The 23,169-nt window shown below is 40.1% G+C and overlaps 2 protein-coding genes across 4 annotated transcripts in view; one reads left to right on the top strand and one right to left on the bottom strand.

Annotated features, from left to right (window-relative positions):
* GGACT (gamma-glutamylamine cyclotransferase) overlaps positions 1-22,102 on the top strand; it is a 39,769-nt gene extending 17,667 nt beyond the window's left edge. For all 3 annotated transcript variants that reach the window (XM_074963091.1, XM_074963078.1, XM_074963084.1), the window contains exon 2: positions 17,695-22,102. In XM_074963091.1, the coding sequence (XP_074819192.1) occupies positions 17,700-18,173 (474 nt within the window). In that variant the 5' untranslated portion in view covers positions 17,695-17,699 and the 3' untranslated portion in view covers positions 18,174-22,102. The remainder of the gene's footprint in view (positions 1-17,694) is intronic.
* PCCA (propionyl-CoA carboxylase subunit alpha) overlaps positions 21,305-23,169 on the bottom strand; it is a 388,477-nt gene continuing 386,612 nt past the window's right edge. The window contains exon 24 of the mRNA XM_074963058.1: positions 21,305-21,801. Within this exon, the coding sequence (XP_074819159.1) occupies positions 21,733-21,801 (69 nt within the window). The 3' untranslated portion in view covers positions 21,305-21,732. The remainder of the gene's footprint in view (positions 21,802-23,169) is intronic.

Below are 23,169 nucleotides of genomic sequence, written 5' to 3'. Positions count from 1 at the left end.
GCAATGGATGGCATGTTCTGAGCATGTTAATGCTGATATTGTCCCATCTTTCTTACTGTGGGACTCTGTTGTGACTACAATATATACCGTTCACAGCTTGTTTTGTTTTACCTGAAAACCCAGTTATGATCCAGACTTAACTGTCTCCACAGCAGGCACATTTCCACAACAGTAAAATACTAATGATAAAATGTGATCTAAGAAAATTAATGCTTGTTCACCTGCACAGTGATCATTTCAGTTTTGTCATAGTAGCTTTAATACTTTTTGTAGTTTAATTTTTAACATAGGAGTCCTAGGTGTATCGTGTGTCTGATTTTTAGATATCAGGATGCTGGTTCATAGATTACTGGCTTCACCAACTATTTCTCAGGTATAGCTTTTTGTTTTGCAGATTAGAAATTAACCTGTTTATTTCTGTTTTTAAAAATCTGTTTTTCCCCACAGCTTTTGTTGGTTCTTTTAAAACCACATTATCAGCTGGAGTCTTTAGGTAATGGTAATTCTATGTTAATGTGTTCAAGTTCTGCTGGCATCATCCTGCAGAATGGAAAAAAAGTGTTCATAAATATTTTCAGGGACTACAGAGAAGACATTCTTAAGCTTAATGATTCGATCTCTTACGAGGCATAAACTCCCCAGTAATTTTGTTCTTGTGTTATCTGTAGAAACACAGCGGTATGAGCAGCATGCACAGAATTTAGTATTTAGTTGGGCAGCTGTTCTTGGATCTGAACTTCTAATTATTTCTGGTTTGTGGGGAGAACTGCTGCTGATGCAATTTGTGTAGCATATTGTCTGAGATGCAACAATATAATCATTTATTTAACTGTCTGCCTAGGAAACCTTTGTTGACCTACATTGTCCTGTTTGTTGTGGCCCTACTCTTGCTTATACCCGTGCACATGTATAACTGTCCTCATGTGAGTAGTTCCATTCATTTGAATGTGACTACATATGTGAAGAAGGTTACAATTGTATTTGTGTAGGATTGGGGCCTAAATTTGCTGCAGGTCTAGAAAAATAGCGCATGTCTTGTCTACAGTTATCACATCAACAGTTTGGGAAAAACCTCTATCGGTACAGATTTCCTCTATTAGTCTTTCACCACTGTTCTACATCAGTGTAGTCTAGTTGACAAGGCTGCTATCAGCAAAGCCAATAAAATACACACTTAAGTCAGATAGAAATCTGTATATTGGAAGTCCCTCATTAATACGTATCAACAAGATCATTTAAAACCAAAAGCATGTGTTATTCTGAAATCTTTTAGCCATCATAATCACAAGGAGAAAACAAAAAATGGTGTGTTAAAATAAAAATATTTTTGTGCAGGATGTTTTTTATGCTGTGGGGACTGTATAGCTTAATGAGAAGAAAAGAAAGGAAAACTGGAACATCAGTAAAATTGTGTATAGGAAGATAAAGTTCAGAAGATTGGGGGAAGGAAGGAAGGAGGAATGGGGGTTAATGGGTCAGTTAATATATAACTGAACTTCAAAAGGAACAACTTGCAAGAAACTAAGCACTAGAACAAAAGAATGTGTATTTGGAAAGAGAAATGAATAAGTGCATTTTTACAGTAAACAAAAATAATAATAACATGATTAGAAATGTTCCCAGAGAAGAATGAACCTAAAGCCAATAATTTTTATTTCAATGTTTTCCATTCAGTCGGTATTCTGGACTAATTTGATGTGGGAACAGATGCAAAGGTTCTATTTTTAAGCCAGTATATGGCACAGATTGTGATTGGTTAATTGATTGTCTGCTTATGGCATTGGACAAAAATATAAAATATCCAAATTGTTGTTTTAGCTCTACAGCTGTCTTTGATACAGTGGACTAGATAGGGGTGTGGATTGCTCTGTGAACCCTGGAAGGGAAAGACAGAATTGAGCTTGAGTTGCTCTGCTCCTCTCTTTTGAGAGGACATGTAAGGTAACTTTGAACACTTACTTCAAGGGCTTGTTGATGTGGGGTGCCAGAGGGTACAATTCTCTCACCTCCTGTTGAGTGTTTAGATGAGACCATTGGTTTAAATCAGATTAACAGCACCCCTCCACTGACATTCTTCTGTCTGTGCCTTCTACCCAGACAGATTCCTCAAGTGAAATCCTGGCCCCATTGACTTCAGTGGGGTCAGGATTTCACCCCTTGACCTTCTCCCACCAAGGTTGTACAGTTTTATCCAGCCCAGCCAACACTGGACAGATGTTTGTTTCCAAGGACTATCCAGGGGACCTCATATCTCTATCATATCTGTCCAAAGAGCATCAAAACTGACTTCAACAAAAAACAAAAAAGTGATCTATGAAGGAAAATAGGTTTGTGCCTCTGACAATTTTAATTTCTCTAAAAGAAAAAAAACCACCTTTGTTTTTCACATTAGAAATTCAGGTCTTGTTGACTTTCTTTTTTGGGCAACTGTAGATGACTGGAGAGCAAGTAAATTTAAGATATTAAACAAATCATGAATGTAAAACCTTCCTAAATGAGTTAGCAAGCAATCCAGTGTATACGCTTCAAAAGTTTGAGTTTTTAAAACACCTGTTTAACTCAATCAGTTGGTGGGGAAAGCTCTTTTGTTAAAGACTGGGCACCCCTTTTATTCAGGCTCAGCCTGCTGACTTTTTGCTGTCCATTACTGCTTTTTACCACATTGAGCTCTGAGGTGCACACCTGCTGTTCTTTTCCATTCCTGCCCTCTGTCAGGTTGTGTTGCTTGATGAGAATATTTGAGGTTGAGTTTACATGCTTTTCCTCCTCCTTAGGTCCTAATTCTGGTCTCCTATCTGTAGGATGCTGGCCAGCATCCGACCAGTTTTGAGATGCACAGTCTGGTGTAAAAAGAACGAGGTGTACTTGTGCACCTTAGAGACTACAAATTTATTTGAGCATAAGCTTTCATGAGCTAAAACCCACTTCATCGGATGCGTGTGGTGGAAAATACAGTAGGAAGATATATACACAGAGAACATGAAAAAATGGGTGTTGCCATACCCACCATAACGAGAGTGATCAGTTAAAGTGAGCTATTATCAGCAGGAGAGGGGAAAAAACAAACAAAAAACCTTTTGTAGTGATAATCAGGATGGCCCATTTCCAACAGTTGACAAGAAGGTGTGAGTAACAGTAAGGGGAAAAAATAAGCATGGGGAAATAGTTTTACTTTGTGTAATGACCCATCCACTCCTAGTCTTTATTCAAGCCTAATGTAATGGTGTCCAGTTTGCAAATTAATTCCAATTCAGCAGTTTCTCGTTGGAGTCTGTTTTTTGAAGTTGTAGTATTGCCACTTTTAGGTCTGTAATCGAGTGACCAGTGAGATTGAAGTGTTCTCCAACTGGTTTTTAAATGTTATAATGCTTGACATCTGATTGTGTCCATCTATTCTTTTACGTAGAGACTGTCCGGTTTGGCCAATGTACATGGCAGAGGGGCATTGCTGGCACATGATGGCATATAACACATTGGTGGATGTGCAGGTGAATGAGCCTCTGATGGTGTGGCTGATGTGATTAGGCCCTATGATGGTGTCCCCTGAATAGATATGTGGACACAGTTGGCAACGGGCTTTGTTGCAAGGATAGGTTCCTGGGTGAGTGTTTTTGCTGTGTGGTTGCTGGTGAGTATTTGCTTCAGTTTGAGGGGGCTGTCTGTAAGCAAGGACTGGCCTGTCTCCCAAGGTCTGTGAGAGTGAAGGATCGTCCTTCAGGATAGGTTGTAGATCCTTGATGATGCGCTGGAGAGGTTTTAGTTGGGGGCTGAAGGTGATGGCTAGTGGCGTTCTGTTACTTTCTTTGTTGGGCCTGTCCTGTAGTAGGTGACTTCTGGGTACTCTTCTGGCTCTGTCAGTCTGTTTCTTCACTTCAGCAGGTGGGTATTGTAGTTGTAAGAACACTTGATAGAGATCTTGTAGATGTTTGTCTCTGTCTGAGGGGTTGGAGCAAATGCCGTTATATCTTAGAGCCTGGCTGTAGACAATGGATTGTGTGGTGTGGTGTGGTCTGGATGAAAGCTGGGGGCATGTAGGTAAGTATAGCGGTCAGTAGGTTTCCAGTATACGGTGGTGTTTATGTGACCGTCGTTTATTAGCACTGTAGTGCCCAGGAAGTGGATCTCTTGTGTGGACTGGTCCAGGCTGAGGTTGATGGTGGGATGGAAATTGTTGAAATCATGGTGGAATTCTTCAAGGGCTTCTTTTCCATGGGTCCAGATGATGAAGATGTCATTAATGTGGCGCAAGTAGTGTAGGGGCGTTAGGGGACGAGAGCTGAGGAAGCGTTGTTGCTCTAAGTCAGCCATAAAAATGTTGGCATACTGTGGGGCCATGCGGGTACCGATAGCAGAGCCGCTGACTTGAAGGTATACATTGTTCCCAAATGTGAAATAGTTGTGGGTGAGGACAAAGTCACAAAGTTCAGCCACCAGGTTTGCCGTGACATTATCGGGGATACTGTTCCTGACGGCTTGTAGTCCATCTTTGTGTGGAATGTTGGTGTAGTGGGCTTCTAGATCCATAGTGGCCAGGATGGTGTTTTCTGGAAGATCACCAATGGATTGTAGTTTCCTCAGGAAGTCAGTGGTGTCTCGAAGATAGCTAGGAGTGGCTGGTAGCGTAGGGCCTGAGGAGGGAGTCTACGTAGCCAGATAATCCTGTTGTCAGGGTGCCAATGCCTGAGATGATGGGGCGTCCAATGCCTCCAAACATTGGTTAAAGATCCTTTCTGGAAAAGATTGTGGAACTTTTTTCAGTGATTATTGGGTTAAATGTCCTTCTGGCCTTAAAATCAATGAATCTAAGAATATTTTAATTTTTCAAAAAAATCTCTTGTAAAGTCCATATAACCCTGTGTATTTCTCTGCCTCCTCACACTTCAAAACCAATGTTTGAAAGTTATAAAAGATGGATATAAAAGCAAAGCCATCAGTAGCTCACCATTCATGAAGAAACCTGCAATAATAAGCCAGTATATGCATAATAGAGAAAAAAATAAGGAGAGAAACAGTTTGAATGTATACCTTGTTATAAACAGTGAGTTGAAAAGTATCTTGATAATGTCTTTAATTGTAGCTTTTTGATTTTCTTGTATGATACTTTCTTTTAAAAGGGGGGGGGGGAATCTCTTTTGGAGCTCTAAAATAAGCTCAATGTCTCCAGTCTTCAATGTAAATTCATACACAGTAAATATTTTTATGAAATTTCTTTTCAAAGTTATGGGCATTTGCAATGGCCTCTTTCAAAAGCTATTTAAAAAAATCGTTTCTGTTTTCTGGCTACTCAAGCTGATTATACCATTTTATGGTCTAATTGCCTGCCAAACTTCAGTTTGGGTTTTGAAATGAGCAGTGAAACCTGGGAAAGATTTCAACCTCTTGTACCCATTAAAGTAATATAAAAAGTACACGTGTTTACTAGCTTCACCCTTTTTAGTTAATGAAATACAGGGTCACCAGTTCTGCCTTTCTGTCAGGCTTGTCAATTTGCTTTGTGGAAAGTAGTTAAGGAAAGTTGGGCTCTTTGGAATTCTGAGCTGTAGAATTATTGTTTTGAAGACACAGGAACTCCTCAGAAGCAGAAAAATACTCCCACCTCTATATTCTTAACAGATCTTTCAAGTGACCTGACTTACATAGCCACAGATTCGGTAGAAAAGTCATAACTGGCACATACTTAGAAAGCAAGGATTGATCACTATAGGCCAAATTTTGGTTTAGCTGGAGTCAGGAGTAAAGCTTCTTTTACCTTTAATGGGACCAGGATTTAGCCCTAATCAAAATAGGAGGTTTTGACAATTTTTTTCTCATTGCTTTCAGCTTTTCTTAACATCAGTAAGACCCTAACAAAGACACCTGGAAACTTTTAGAGATGTAGAGTTCATTGCTAAATGACCTACCAAGGACAATTGTATGATGATGTGGCCTGTTAGCGACTAAAGTCATGCTCATGCATGATTCCTCTTAATTTTCCATGGAGCAGTTTTGCTTTTATTGTTTTTATTTTTAAGTACTAGCTGTTTTAAAATCAAGGCATATACAAGTGCAGAGCATTTATAGAAATGTACTGTGTTATTCTGGTGACACCAGGTGTTGAAAGGAAAAAATGTAATGCATTCCATATTCAGAAACATGCATTTTTGTATTTGACAGTTATACTGAAGTAAATATTTGAATTGTGACATGACAAACTGTTTCACTAATATTTTTAGCAATCCATTTTTAAACAAATGTCAAAATGCAGAGAATCAAAAGTGGACATTTCCTGTCTTTTTGTTGGAATTACTTATTTTGCTGTAGAATTGTAGGACCTTAAGAGGTCTTATAGTCCAGTCCCCTGCACTCATGGCAGGACTAAGTATTATTTTTTGATAAATACAAAAAGAAAAATATTTTTCATTTTGTAATGACTTTTTAATATTTTGTGCTGTTTCTGTTTTCCCCATATCTTGAATTTTATGCCTGTTTTTCAATTTACAATTGAATTTAGCTCAGTAGCTCACTAGTTACATTGGGCCAAATCCACAAAGGGGATTTAGGCTTATTATGCAACACCTAACTCTAGGCACCCTGCAACCTAATGGAATCCACAGCCCTGAATTAGAAAGCCATGGTTCCTATACAATACATAGGGCCCTACCAAATTCACGGCCCTGAAAAACGTGTCACGGATTGTGAAATCTGGCCTTTGCATGCTTTTACCCTATATTATACAGATTTCACGGGGGAGACCAGCGTTTCTCAAATTGGGGGTCCTGACCCAAAAGGCAGTTGCAGGGGGATCACAAGGGTATTTTAGGGAGGTCACGGTATTGCCACCCTTCTGCACTGACTTCAGAGCTGGGCGGCCGGAGAGCGGTGGCTGTTGGCCGGGCACCCAGCTCTGAAGGCAGCGCCCTGTTGGCAGCAGAGCAGAAGTAAGAGAGGCAATATCATACCATGCCACCCTTACTTCTGAGCTGCTGCTTTCAAAGCTGGGTGGCTGGACAGTGGTGGATGCTGACTGAGGGCCCAGATTTGCAGACAGCAGTGCAGAAGGAAGGGTGACAATACCATACCATGACATCCTTAATTCTGCGCTGCTGCTGGCAGTGGCTCTGCCTTCAGAGCTGGGATCCCGGCCAGCAGCCGTCGCTCTCCAGCCGCCCAGCTCGGAAGGCAGTGTGCTGCCAGCAGTGGTGCAGAGGTAAGGGTAGCAGTACTGCAAAGCGCCCTACACTAACCTTGTGACCCTCCCCCAACTTTTTTTGGGTCAGGACCCGTACAGTTATAACACCAGGAAATTTCAGATTTAAATAGCTGAAATTATGAAATTTACAATTTTTTAAATCCTGTGGCTGTGAAATTGACCAAAATGGACCGTGAATTTGATAGGGCCCTAAAAATACATAGGGAATGTTAGGTGCCTGAGAATGGGATCCACAAAAGCCAACATGCTGAGTGGGAAGCTGCCTTAGCTAGCCCTTAAGAAATGCTGGGTCAAAGGGAGGCACTTCTCTTTGCCTGGAATGCACTGGCTTGAATGCTCTCTGGCAGTTAGGTGTCTAGGCCTATTTCTGCCACACACAAATCAACAAAAAACAGTGGTGGTGCCCCTTTTATAATCTTTAGCTCAATGGTTGGAACACACCCCAGGATGTGGGAAACAGAGGTTCAAATCCCCCCTTTGCTTGACATAAACTCATATCTTCCACCTCTCACGAGAGTGCCCTAACCACTGGACTATGGGGTATACTGGGATGGGCCTCTATCCCTCCTGTTGAGTCTGTTCCGCTTTGTAGAAATAATTAAATAGTCATTGGAAAAGGAACTGGAATTTGGGTCTCCCAGAGCCCAGGTGAGTACTCTTAACTACCAGGCTGAAGTTTATTAAGGAATCACCACCACTTCCTCTCTTTTGTGTGAGGTCCAGTCTGTTAGGTGGCCTCTGAGAATGCCCACCTGATTGTGTCCCACAGGTGGGATCCTCGGTTGAGGATCCCACCATAAAATAGGCACTTGGCATCAGGACGTAGGCATCTGTATATGATCACTAGCAGATTTTTAGGCACCTGGCAGACTTTATTAGTGGAAAGTTAAGTGCGTATAAATTTAGGCACCTACTTGGGGTAGCAGCTCAGTGGGGTTTTTGAGGGTCTAAATTTTGCACTGCCTAAAGTGGCAGAGACCTAAATGGAGGATCTGCTGCCTTGTACTATTTTGCTTTCTCTTTCTCCAGTTAATTAGCACCAATAAGTAAATGTTTGCCTGAAGGTGCTGCTGTAACATTAATAAAGGCTCATAAGTATCCCTAGATAATTGCTGTCAAATATAGAGCAAATTCTATTAAAGTTTATATCATAATCTACTTGGGGACGGGAGGGCTGTCTCAGCAATTTGTATACTTAATTGCATCAGCATTCAGTGTAGGTTGATTATGGGAGTAAAGTCCTTTTCCACTAAGTTGTTGGGCTATGTAATCCATTTAGACAGTTGTGTATATTTTGTAAAGTGAATGATTATCTTTAATTTTGATCATTTCTCGAGTCCAAAACAGTATAATTTTTTATGTTCAGGTTATTTTATATGTTTAATAATGTAGCTGTAAAATCTAAATCAAAATTGTACTTTGTTTCCCGTTTCTTAGGGTTCCTGCTGACCTTTGTAAAATTATGTTTTTGGTATGGATGGCCATGAGTGCTTATCTGCTCTCAGATATAGGCCACACACCCTGACTCTTCATGCTATTAGTACTACTTTTCTTTTTACAATTCAATCCGTCAACAATGTTCACTCCACTCCTCCTCCCCGGGCTTGGCTGCTCCTCCGGTTCCTAGCTCACAGCTGCTCAGCCCACTCCTTAGGTCTTCTGTGCTTAAGAGCCAAGAGCCCTTGGTCAAAGCAGCTGTTTTGTGAAGCACATTGCTTTCCTTTTTATGCCAGTGAGCTGGCAGTCACTCCCATAAGGCTTACTAGTGTTGCCAGGTGCTGCGGAGCTGGCTTCAGCACCTGCCTCTAGAACAGACCATTAAACTCTTCCTGCCCTTGTCCAATGTGAGGTGTATCCCCCCCTTTTCAGAATGTGAAACACCTATTTTGTGGGCCAGATCCAGTGTGCTTAATAAATTAATCAGACCTTTAGCAGATTAAAATTTTTCCCAGTGTAAACTTTCATTCAAAACAAAAATAGTGTTTCTAGCCCTTACGGTTGCAAAGAAAACCATCTCATTGTGAATGGATTAATTGCTGTCTATCTAAATCGGTAGCTAATAGGCCTTGCTTACACTGGATAAATTTTACACATCTTGCATCCAAACACAAGAGTTACATGTATAGCAGGCATCATTTGGATGCAGCTCGCTTTAAGAAAAACTATTTATTTTATAGTCCTCATTGTTTCAGTCTCCCAGTGGAGCAGAACCAGTGTAGAGGGGAATTGTAGGCATGGTGCAAATAGGGCTCCTACTACCATCGCTGTGTAGGTGAGCTCTCTGATCTGCTTTCTGCATTCCACTGCATGGGAGTTGAGTTTGCTGGAAGTTTCTTACCTATACAAGTAGTGCTGCAAACACCCAGGAGCTCAGTTACATACTATTTTCACAGTGGTGTATTTCATCCTCAGCTTTAACCCAAAAAGATTCTATTGCCAACATGTCTTAGATGAGACTATATTACAAACTTGCTGCTACTTGGACTGATGTTAATGTGTGGCCTCTGGTATCTTGGGAAGAGGAGAGGAAGAGCAGATGTACTTGGTCCTATGCAATATCGACATGAGTGTATGACTAGGTGGGTGAGTTACTGGGAAAGAGAGGCATCACCAGTAAGCAGTACTGTGAGAGTAAAGGATCAAAGACCTCGTATTTTACTTGGAGCTGGTCTGAATTCTTAGGACTGGCCCTTCACCCTCAAGATCACCTTGCTACTTATTAGCACAGAAGTATCTTGCAAGTTAATCACAAGGAATGTAAAGGAACTGGGAACCAGCAGAGGTCCATAAACTGGGACAACTGGGGATTTGAGGAGATGAGTTAGGAGATACCAAATGCAGTGCTGGGATCCTTTGGATCTCTCAGGGGGAGGGGGAAAGAGGGGGGGAAACTAGGATCCTGACATAGCTGCAGAAACAACAGCCAAGCCAGCTCAGCGTGAGGAGGCAGTTGGAGACAAAGGGCCCACTGCAGCAGATATGAAGCCTTTTTGATATTACCAATGCTGGCTAATTTTGTAGGCTCAGGGCCTGGGGAAGAGTTTCTTGATTTTTATAAAGAGTGGATAAAGCCTTGCATAAAGGAGCAAGCATCCACCTCTTTCTACATAACTCCCCCAATCTCCATGGCATAAGAGGCAGAAACTGACCCCATTACCAGCACTCCTAGGGAAGTTTCCTTTTAAATCTAAAGTGTTTGCATCCCTCTTGAGCTCCCCTTCTGGCTGTTGATGAAATGAGCCTTACACCATTCCTTGCCAACAATTCTACCTCATGTAAGAAGCGTCATCTCACCCATCCTTTTTTTCCATTTGAGCTCTGGTGACCAGGAAAATCAAGGATAATGAGCTTTGAGTAGCACCACAAGCCTTGGTTCTCCTCTCCAGAGGACTTGTCAGTCCATCTTACATAGTGATTGATCCTCATCAAAGATTACATGATGGGGTTACCAGTATGCTGCCAAGATCCAGGCAAGTTCTTATTGGTGGCCTGGAAAACAGAAATTAACTTTAATTTAATGTGGCTACTCTGAGCATCTGATTTTGTTAGTCCAGAATGTAGGACATAGTGCAGTAAGGTACGTCTTCAGTTTCAGGAGTGCTGAACATGATCTCAGTGCAAAAGTTCCAGTCAAGGCCTGCTGATGGTTTCTTTCTGACAGATTCATCAAGGCCTCATTACTTTCATGTGGCTCTGCTGGTGTTCTAGAGACTTCTTCTAGAAGAGAGAGTTTGGCATTCCATACCCACGTTTCTAGAATCATAAAAGCAGTGGTGAAACTCTGCCAGCCTCTCAAACTACCCAGCACCAGTTGAAAGCTGAATTTATTTCTGCAACATGTAATAGAGCAGCCTTTTGGGCCTATGGTTCTTTGTGACAATCATCTCTGCAAGATGGTTCACTGAGAATACCTTGCCAATCAAGAAACTATTTCTACAGTTCTTTCTTGACAAAATAGTTTTAGGAACAAGTACAGAATTCTTTCTAAAGTTGTTTCTAACTGTTAAATCAGGACATCACATTGCATCTGACCCAACCAACCTCATACTAAGGATTTAAGATGGTATCACCTGAACGCTTGCAAGAGTTGTTGAATTTTACCTGAGACAGAACAAAGTCTCTCGGGCAATCAAATGCTTTGTTCATCTTTTATGTTGGCAAGAACAAAGGCATAAAGGCATCCGAAGCAACCGTCTCTTGGTGGGGTAATCAGCTGGTGTTCAGTCTTATGGGAAGGCTGTTAAAACTTTCTTCCAGGCTAAGAGCACATTCTAGGAGAGCTGTTTCAACTTCTTGGAGAGAGAGGTGTAGAACTTTGCTGTGCAGTTACCTGGCCATCTCTCCTATCTTTTATGAAGTGCTACAAAATGGTTGTCATCTTCTCTTTTAATGCTGCATTTGAGGGCTTTTTTACCTGGTGCATTAGTTTGCACTCAGGGGATATAAATTCTACTGTACACTAGTGTGTTGCATACTATCTGGCCCATGTAGACCGCTGGTGCACACTAAAAATTCCCTAATTTGTATTAATGTAGTGCCATTTGAAATTGGACATTAATGTGCACTAGGGAACTTTTAGTGCTTAGCAGCAGGGTCCACTTGGGTCATTTAGTGTGTCACACCAGTGTGCACTGGAATTTAGACCCCTCTAGGGTGGACTAATGCACCATGTAGACAAGCCCTGAAACTTGCAGTCTGTTGTGCTCCCTATTATCCTTTCCATTTCTCTCTCCTTCCCTTTTTTTGAGTCATACTCAAATCATCTTTACACTTGCTTTGTACTAAGTGCTAACATTTCTACACGATAACTGGAAATATTCTGGGAATTGGTATGTAAATTAATGTGCTGACCTGGCTGCAAAAGCTCTGTTCCAGGTTTAAAAATGCCTGTATTCTGCCTTTACCGGGTATGGGTACTTACTTTGAACCAATGTGGGATGTGTGGCGTGCTCTGCTGCATGCAAATATACATAGCAGTGTTTGTGCCTGCACTGGGCACAAAGAAGGTGTGGTACTCTGTGCAAAGTTACTTTCTGTGTTTTTCTTCAATGCTGATTTGGCTTTAAACCCCCACTACCTTTTTTCCTTCTGAAAGTGAAACAACGCCCTAGAACTTATGCCTGTAAGACAGACACATCTGTATATAAAAACTGAAGCCTGAGGTCCTGGAGTGGCGATCAGATTCTGGGCTGGTTACTCTGGCATGTTTATTTTGCAGGATCACAAGATGGACATTTCTTTTGTTTGGTGACCTTCCCTGAAGATTGTTCAGACACTTCCGTATTCTTTCATATACTGTTAACTTTTGGGATGAACAATATCATATTTTGCAATATCTGAAAAAAAAAATTGCAGCGAAGTTTCTGTACATCATCAAAGTGAATGTGACAAAAACGTTGCTGATTTTTACAACAATGCTAATGAATTAGTGCTAGGAACTTTCACAGCATTTTGATTCCTGACAGTCGGAGGGGACATTTTAGCTATAGTTGCTAGTTGTAAATATCTTCAAGATAGTAATGCTTAGGTTGAGGTATGCTAACATATCTAATGCTGGAGTGAAAGGGAATCTGTAAAATAGGGTGGTGCAGTGTTTCGGATACTCCCCAGTAGTGTCCAACATGGCATTGGTTACTATAATGCTGTTGTTTGTTTTCACAAACCAGCACTTCATAGTTTGAGAGAACAACTGCTGAGAGGAGACCATAACCTCTTGATTTCAAAGGAACCACCATTTCACTGGTGCCTCTGTGGTTAATGTAAAAAAGGTGTTTTGCCATAAACTTTTCTGAGGGATTCAGCGAGGTTGGAAAGGGGTCGGCCCAAGCAGGAAGCCCTTGTCTGTGCCATAAAGAAAATAGCAAGTAACAAAATGAAAGCATCAAAGAACCAACAGGATGCAGTCCCAAGAGTCCTTTCTGGCATGTTGGTCCTTCTTGAAAGTTAGCATTGAGTGAAGAGTGACCTTAAAATTCATTTCATTCAAACAGACTGAGCTCAAGTTTAAAGTTCAAGGCATTTTGTTTTTTCACCTGTTTCCTACAGTTTTAAGAAACTTCTGAAGAATTAATGTGTAACTATATCTGGTCACTGAGCCAACACTAAGAATTTTTCTCAAGGGAAAATAATGTTACTGTATAAAGGGAGAGAAATGGATACGTTTCTTAGTTGCAAGAAAATATTTCAACAAAATAAAACCCAAATGGCTGTTACCATGATCCCTAACTTCCCTGGTGGTGCTGCTGCACTAGTGCAGTCTCCTTTTAAAACCCCTAGAAGGATCCAGTAATTGTCTGAAAAATCATGGAAAGGATGTTTTATTATGGGATTTATAGTTGGACATACTAGGCAGTGGTTTTGTCTTAGAGACAACCTTGGAATAAAGAGTCTCATTGTGACAGTTCAACTTACTCTGCAATTACAGTTTGACTAAGATAACATTTAGCAGTCGGTCTGGCCATCACTTTCCTATAGTGTTTGAATAGTTAGGCAGTAAGGTGGGGGAAGCACTAAGCAGAGACTCGGTCATTAGACAGGCTTATAAGTGAATACAGTATTTAAACCTTGTTACTGCTCATGTTCAGCACCAACCCTGTTGGTTTTCTAGCATTTTTATAGCTGGCTTTTAATCGAACCCAATTACAGTTTCTAATGTCATGATCCTAAAATCCAGTTACTTCTAGTATTTAAGTCTAGTCCTGACAAAATGACTAGTGAGAGGTTGCATCAACAGTGTGACAGGCTGTCACTCATGGTTAAAAGAAATAATTTGAAGAGATGACATTCAGATTTCACTCACATTTTCCCATGTCATTAAAATGTAATGACTGTCGTATGAATATTTCATGGAAGTACTTTTGAATGGGTTTGTTTTGCCCAGGAAGCTAGTGTACGTTCCAGGGTCTGACTTTCTGTGGCCTAGGGCAGTAAAGGTATGATGGGTCAAACTGGGTTACCTGAAGAGGCACTTTTTTTGTTTTTCACTGTTGAATATTCAGTCTCGAGTACAGCTTAGAACTATTTTTAGAGTGTGGTTTAGCAGTTCCTTGAAAGTCCTAAAATTAGATCCTGCTCTTTAGTCTCTTGCCACAAGGTGGCTAAAAATGTACTTAAATCAGACAAAATATAACGATCAGGAATTATGCTAATAATTTGCAACTGGCTCTGTGATGCAGTGAGCAACAGCTAGGGTGGGAGACTGGATTTATTGTTTATTGTGCAGAGAACTGTATAACTTGTACTTACAGGAAACTACATTCAGCAGCTATCTTCATCAAGTACACAAGTTCACCGCTCTTGTTGGACCACGTTTAATTTTTTTACAGAAGTTTGGCCAGGATTAATGATTAGTTTTAAAGTGAATTTACTGCAAAGCAGCGTAACCACTTTTTATTGTGTGTTTTAAGGAGTCACAATTTTTGAGGCAAAGCAGCTCAGGCCTTGTTACATCAGACGAGGGACAGTGATTGAAACTTCCATTTCCTGGTTGATCTTTACATCGTAAATTCCCTTTTTTAAACATCGTGTCACAAACTGGAACTTTTGACCAAAACCAAAGTGGTAAATGTTGAGGAGTGCTGGGACTGTATTAGCAATTTTAAAAATAGATGCAAATGAAATGATATTAAACATTCAGGTACGCTTTGATAGAAGAAAATGTGATGCATACATTTCTCATTTAACAGTCCTCCAACTAGAAACTTTTTCAAAGAGTTGCTTCAGATGTACAGTAAGGAAAATCTTGTGCTTCGTTCCCATTAAACAAATCTTTTTCTTACAGATGCACCATTTACTGTTGGGCTTTTTGTGTGCATTTTAATTTCCCCTTTTATATTTTAACTTATTAACTCTGACAAGTAACCTCTTGGTTGTGAACAATTTAATTCACAATTCATTTTTCTCATTCAAAGTGAACCCAAGTGCCCCAACCCCGTAATGGGAATTAATTGCATGTTTCAGGGCTTACCTCTGATCCTTTCTCAGTCCCCACTGGGACAAGTGTCTTCCTGAAGGATCTGTGTTTGTTATTCAAAACCCACGCCGCAAGGGAATGCTTGTTCTTATAAAAGGGAGCCAGAGCAACCGAATAGTAATATTCTCTTTATTGTAAGGGAATGAGCTGTGTCCCAAAACTCATCGGATGTCATGAATGGTAAATTATACTGAACTAACTTGCAACACACAGACCAAATCAGTGTGATCTTTTCCCCTCCCAAGTGGGGGGGGGGGGAGTTTGTTTTTTATTTTGTTTTGGGCAAACAACGTAATATTGTGGAAGTAGTCATTTTTTTCCTCACTGAAGTAAGAGCATTATGCAAATAGTCAAATGGGCTGCTGGCTGTTTTAAATGACAATCCTGTAGACCAGTAACGTGCCCTTTCGAATAATCGAGCTCTACCCATCTGCCATAAATATTTGGCAGTCACTAAAATAAGAACAATTAGCAGAAAACATGTCAAGAAAACCTTTTAAAAGCAAAATTGAATTACTATTTGAGTTTAGTCTTTCAAAAAGGAGTGTTAGGCTCGCCTCTGATGGGCAGTTGGCTGCCAGACTGCTGTGTTGGGTGAAAATGAGACAGTCTCAAGGTAGCTTAGTCACCGATGGTGAAATTTGGAAGAGCATCAGACAGGTTGAAACTGCTTTTGTTTTACACACACACCCACCCACACACACAAAATGGGGGAGGAGGAGGTAGCCCAGGAATGATGAAGCTAGTTTTTTTCCGTAACACAGCCCCTTTCTTCCACACTAAGCCCTATGGACTGTTATACTCAAAAATAAAACGAAGATTCAGAAAATGTATTCACAGCCTGTGTTCAAGTGACACTCAGGAGCGGTCTAGGCAGGGTAATGTAAATTAAGGTTGAAGTGCACTGGCAGAAATGGATTAGAGGATTTGGCTAGGGATTGAACACCACATTCTGTACTTGCCTTCTATACCAGCTGAAGTCAGGCTGTTGTTTCACTTTCATGAGCACTGAAATTCACCATCTCCTCCCCTCCCCCCTCAATGCTGGGTGTAAATCATAACATTTGTATTGTTCATTCAGAAAAGAAAGGACTTGTAGTGGATAAGCTTCTGAGAACATTGTCCTTTGGTACTACCTAGTCTGTAAATTGTTTGTCATTTAATAGTTGTTACAAGCACCCCGGAACACCTTTTTCTCTAAATGTATGAGTCTAATGTGTCCTTTGCACTTGTGACCACTGCTTTCAACTATCGGTGACTCAATTGTGATCTAATTTCCCTGCATTCCCCCACAAATCTGGTATTCCTATTATTTTCACTCTTTGAATTCACAAATGCTGACTCCCAAAGCTGAGGTTACAGAAGATTCTTCCCCAAATTACATGAAACAACCCCAAAGCACACTTGATGTGCCTCACTTTGGGACATTTCCTCCTGTTTCTGAGCCTATTGGCTCAGATTTACCCTTGTAAAATCCTCTCCAATCACTGGTGCTACTCATCCTCTGTTTCCTAAGGCCAGAGCTCAGGTTACTGCTACTATAAACATCTTCAAGGCTCTGTTCTTGCTTTAATGTTGGGACCAAGCTTGCAGCATCATATGGAAAAATAAGCCTTATTGTCTCCCTCTCAACTAAATGCTCTTATGCAACATAGCATGATGATGTGATCCTGTGTTCAAAGCCTTGAATTTTGCTTTTAAATGACCAATGCCACACCACTGTATTACCCTGTGTGAAAACTCGCCATGCAAACATTCATACTGAAATGTATTGCTTCTGTTCTAGGGCAGCAATGCACTTTCTTCAGTGTGAAATAAGGATTCTCAAATGTGTTGGGAGGGTAGCCACACACTTCTCCTCTGAGGTGGAAAGCACCCAAGTGGCAATGACTCACTCATTGCCATGTTAATCCCAAGAAATCAAATGCAGTTTTAAAACGTGCTGCACCCAACTATCCAAATTGTAATCATTAGCAGAGGAACAGACAGTTAAAAATGTGACTGCTCCTGTACAGTACATGAACATAACTAAAGGATTTCCAAATTGTTTTTGATAAAGGACATGTCAATTGTAGTGCAGTTGTTTTGGTAACTGAAATGGCTCCGTGGGTTGCTTTTCGTGTGTCACAAAGCATCATAGCACAGTAGCATTAGCATGGCTGCAGGAAGGGTCATGGAATCATGTGAAAGAAAGAGCCAAGATATGTTCCAATTTCACTATGGTTCAAAAATACATTTGGTCAGTGTTGTGGCTGCTGTAGTGAAGGAATGGAAATTAATCCATTTATAGGAAAGAGAATTAAAAATTAATAGACTTTTCCCAACCAGTTTTTATGCTGGACTTGAGCAAGATGGATAAATGCTGTTGCTGGAATTTATATGTGGAAGAAGAATCATGTAAGAAAATCCCCTTGCTCAGTTATATTTCCAGATCGTTTTGTGTGTGCATGTACCTTCAATGCACATTGTACACTGAATTTTCTATTAAATAGATTATTAGTAATACTTATTTTTGTGTTTGTTTCTTCTGTAGGTAGAATGGCTCGTGTTTTTGTGTATGGAACCCTTAAAAAAGGCCAGCCCAATTACCAGCACATGTTAAATGGTACCCATGGGATAGCAAAATTCCAAGGCAGGGGGCGCACCGTGGAGAAATACCCTTTGGTGATTACAGGAAAATATAACATTCCTTTTTTGCTGAACATCCCAGGAACGGGACACCATGTTACTGGAGAGATTTATTCCGTTGATGACCAGATGCTGCAATTCCTTGATGAATTCGAAGGTTGCCCAGACATGTATCAACGTACTCCAGTGAGGCTTGAAGTAGTCGAGTGGGAAGATGCAAGCAGCGCACCTGAAGAGAGGCCAGCTGTTAACAGCATTATGGAATGTTTTGTGTACAGCACAACCACCTACCAGCCAGCGTGGATAAATCTCCCATACTATGACAATTATGATTCCTTAGGGAATCATGGGCTTCATTATGTGCTACGTGAAAGTAGAGATTAAAAATGGAAGGTAACACAATGTCTTAAGAAAATGCACTAAGCACATGTTGATCACAAGGCTCTCTCAAGTAAATCTAGAATACTTTTACTGAAGCACCCACGACCTTTTGTAACCTTTCCAACCACAAAATCATTGAGTCTAACATCATTACCATAGAGATACAGGCTCTGATGCCAAGTCTGACAAAATTTTACTTATTCCCTCAGACAAGATGAATAATAGTATTTTACTCACCAATCAAAAACATTGTGTTTGGGTTTTTTCTTTCTTTTGTAAAATCAAGGTAAAAGGGCAGCTGAGTCGAAGGGTTCTTCACGCTGTCTGGTAACGCTTCATATCAGTTTTGCAAAACCGTAGTGCTACTGCAACAGCAGATAAGGAAATGTGGCTGATTTCAGTATATTGAAAAACCAGCTCAGGTTACTGCACGACAATTCTCGGTCAGTAAATGGCTCAAAAGAAAACAATTACAGCTCTGGAAAATGCTGCAAGGAAAAAAAGGGTGATAGAAAAGGTAGTAAAGAGAATTCGAAAAGCCTAAAAATAGAATGAACTTCTCGTAACAAGCTGTTCTAAATTTTGTCTATTAAAGCTAACTTGATTGTAATAATTGTTTGTAAGATCTACTGGGTTTATAAAATGTATTAGGATAAAATCTTGGGAATGTACAGGAGTTAAATTTAAAATCATGTTTTCATTTTGTCCCACTAGACCATACCAGCACTTTTGGTGCCATTACGGTCTACTGAGTAAATGTGTGCTCAGGGACCTTTTAAAAGCTGATTTTAGCTGCCCAATACATTATAGCAGATAGGACTGTTTTAGCAAAGTACTTACTGATATAATAGCTCGTAAGTCTCTAGGAAATCTTTAATGCAAAAATGGCAAATACATAAAAACTGAACTGAGTTTTTGTAAGCAAAAACCTTTTAATTAATTTTGTTTTTTAAAACACCCAAAGGCCCTAGTAACATGGAAAAACTTTACAGGGTACTTTTAAACATGCCACTAAGATAGATAGAGCTTTTATTTCAGGCTGCCTGACACACTGAGTCCCAGTTAAGTTTTCTTCACAACTGTAAGGGCTAAACACATTTTTACTGAAACTTGGAAGAATCTCACATGGTTTCTTGCTAAATATCTCAAGCAGACAGAGTTTTATCACACACTGCTCTAAAACTAGGACATTGGAATGGATACACTGTTGAATATTGAATTAAGTATAGTGATACTTGACAAAGTAAAGTGGTCTGAATATAGGACAGGGAGGGGGCATGTCTATACTACAATCTTAAGTTGACCTAGGTTCATAATTACTGTGGTGGCTGATGTCCACACTACTCTCTTTCTCACCCGGAGTACGTCCATCTATTGAAGAGGGGCAGTGACCCAGGGCTCTCCGCTCCCCAGTGGGAGCAGTAGGGAAGCCACCTGTGGCTTCTCACCTCTGGTGGGGAGATCCACATCCAGAGTCCAGTCAGAGGCATGCTCCTGGCAGGGAACTGAGAGTTGGGGGGCAGAAGCCGGGCTTTCTTGTCAATTTCACGGCTCTGCTGACAAGATAGGGAACAGCCAACGTAAGTAACAGTGTCAGCATTGACACTGCATCACCCTAACTACACTGACATAAGCCCTTTGCCTCTGGTGGAGGTGCAGTTGGAGTCATGTGAGTGTAGTAGATACCTCATTGGCCAGAGCAAGACTGTAGTGTAGACACTGACATAAGCTGCCTTATGTTGACCTAACTATAGCATAGGTTAGGGCTTAGGATAGGATTCAGGCATGTCCTAATTACTCCTTCTGTGGCCTTAGACAAATTGCTAAGGGCTTGAGGTAGAAGGAACTCGGAAATCAAGGTCATACTCTCTACCACCTGGAGCATCTCCAGTTTCGCCATGTGAGACTGGAAATCGCCGAGTAGTAAGGCTCTAACTTCACTTTCACCCTGAAATGAAAAAAAACCTCTTGGATAAACACTTCAAGCAAAGTGGGCCTTTGGGGAAAATTTCTAACTGAAAATGAAAGTCAATGGCATTTAGGTATCTAAGTCACTTAAATAATTTTGAAAATTTTACCCTTCATCTCCATTATGGAGGGGCCCCGGGCGTGCTAGATAGGAGGATGAGATCTTTCTAGTAATTGTAATGGTTAACTACTATAGATACTAGGAGAGAAATTGGTGGCATTCCTACCCAAAATAAACTACTACTAATCCCCTCCTAGGGACTCACTCTTGGGTAACAGTACAATCCAGAGTAGGGCTGATGACAGAATTCGGCTTAGGGGATAAACACTTGGACTGAGAATGCAGCAACCAGGTTTGTGGGAGCTGTAGACATAGGGTTTTATGCATTCTTGTAACTGTGGATGGGGTGGGATGGAAAGAAACCTCTGCAAAACTACCTAAAGTGAGGATTCTGCTCCATGGCAGGTAGTCTTTAAATGCAGGACCTGTTTACTTTCAAGGTGATCTCTGCCATTCAAGAGAGCAGGGATGCTGCTGGTAAAAGGTTAGTAACCACTATCTACAGCTGCATGTTAGGATGCTGGAGAAATTAATTTTAGTCTGGAATGAAGTTTGATCTTTGTTTATACTCTGATGATTCAAAGTAGTTTTAGATTTTGTACAACTTTCTTTGCCTCTGGTTATTTGAGTAAAGTAATGCAATTCTTATGCTCTGCTTAAAGGTGTTCTTGTAAAGCTCCAGTTTAAGTTACCAGTTTGGTAACAACTTTCAGTAAACACTCTCATGCTTCCTTTTGCCTGCAGTAGACAGTAATCACAAATTTAGAACTAATGCTCTTTTCTTTTAAAACAAATTATTCTGCACAAAATTACCACCTCAGCTGGCCTGAGGCTCTAGAAGTAATGTGAGGGTTTTCACCAGGAATCACAGTTCTTTCAGCTTTGTAAGGACCACAGTGGATTACTGGAGACCTGCATACATTCATTTTTACCAGTTAGGAATATAGACTTGCTTCTCTTCTTTTATAGCATCAACCAACAATGGACTATGTTTAGAACATCTGCTGCATATTTTTTTTTTGTCTTGGTGGTGGTAGACTTGTTCCACATTTTCAAAATTCTTTCAGGTACAATGCATCTGAACAGAAATCAAGCACTTACTAGTTATTGTTTAGGGGAAATTGCTCTGTTTAATTACTTTTTCACTTTTATCAACTATTCTGTACAGTAGGGCTCATGCACATTTGAAATTGCAGATATTACAGTGGCTGACATTGAATATTATCTACTTTAAAATACATTCAAAGAGGCTTTATTTAAGCAGAAATGTTCAATTTTATTGATTTATATTTGATACTGAAGATCATGAGAATTACAAATCTTATATGTACAATTATTTATAGAAATAAAAGTCTGACATCCATTGGTGGTCTTAATATCTGTCTACTGAATAGAGAACATCACTCTTATAAATACAACTGTGTAAAATCTGCTCCATAGGAATGTCTGTTTTACACTTTTCTCTGTATTAATACCTTCATTGTACATGATGGATAGAAATAGAGTTAACTGATGATATGAAGGAAGCATGTTTCATTCCAGTTCTACGAGCAGATCTCCTTCCCCAACAGTCTCACCAGCTTTACAATGCACAGCTTTCACCTACAGTGTGAAGGTGAAAATAAACATGAAATCTTCCCTGAAAACATGGCTTTGTAAGTTCATTAGCTTGCGCAACCTACATTAATGCATATATCTGAATGTACAGTACATACACAGAATGATGGATTGCTGAGTTAAGAATATGAGAATACCTAGCGCTTCATCAGTAGATCTCCAAGCGCTTCACAATCTTACAGTGACACTGTCTGCAAGGCAGCCACACAACCTTAACTCTACCCCAGAGAGATGTCAAGAACTCAGAACATCACTGTTACCCCTTCCTAAAAAAATGTCAAAAAGAAGTCAAAGAACCATAGTTGTCAAATAAATGCAACTGTATATTTAGTTTAATCATGTTCACAGTTTCCTGACTTTCTTTTTTTACTAGTCCCACATACCCAGTATATGGGGGATTGCAGCGTATAGAGCATGTTTTATTTCAATATGTACAGCTCAACATCCTGTAGTCGATGAACATTGTGGGATTTTTTTTAAAACAGATCTTTAATTCTAAATCAGTTTTCTTCAAACCTGCCAGACCCATACGTCTGAATCTTTTAAACAGCTACTTTTAAATTCTGAATGCAAAAAGATTTCCAAAAATTTAGTCTGAAAACACTTTACTTAATTAAAAAACGACTTGTCTGTTCTCACAGCAGTTTCAGCTAATGGGCTCCCCTAAGCTTTCTGAAATTTACTGGAGTCAGCTTGGCCAACACCTAGTTCTGACACATATAGAGTCTAGAACCTTCATTAGGCAACCAAGTTGCTCATTTTTATTCATTTTACAAATGTCCATAATACATGCAAATTAAATAAAACCCAAGCCACTTGTTTTAGCAGTTCAGAATATAAAAACAGATTTTGGATGTGGAAGACAATTCAGAGGAAAAAAGGGATACTGAGCATCTTCCAGCTGAACACAATGAAACTGACCAGCATGAAAGAGATTCAAATGGACAAACCTAGTCCAGCCCCAAGAGTACCAAAACACACTATCTCCACAAAGGCATCAAGTTGCCTTTGCTATGGGAACCATAACTGTGAATTTTAGAATGCTTGACCATGTCATTGTTTTTCGCATTAGAATATAATTATTTTTATTTAGCAAATAGCTTTAATGAACTGACACTTTTACTATCTACAGCTCCAAATTGTTTTTATTTTCTTAAATTACATCATTTTATTTTAAAACAGAGACTCCTGTGGGGGCATACAAAGAGACCGCTTAGAACCTACTTAAATCCTGCTTTAAAGGTTTAAGAGGTACATAAATGACATATTGGGCATGGTACAGGCCAAATTTTACCCATATGCAGGGGGGAAGGGCATCTGGACAGAGGAATAGAACATTACTACATCAGGAGG

Source organism: Natator depressus, chromosome 1 (genome assembly GCF_965152275.1).
Source record: "Natator depressus isolate rNatDep1 chromosome 1, rNatDep2.hap1, whole genome shotgun sequence".
Taxonomy (NCBI): Eukaryota; Metazoa; Chordata; order Testudines; family Cheloniidae; genus Natator; species Natator depressus.
The sequence above is the reverse complement of the archived record's forward strand: the minus strand, read 5'-3'. Positions and strand labels throughout refer to the sequence as shown.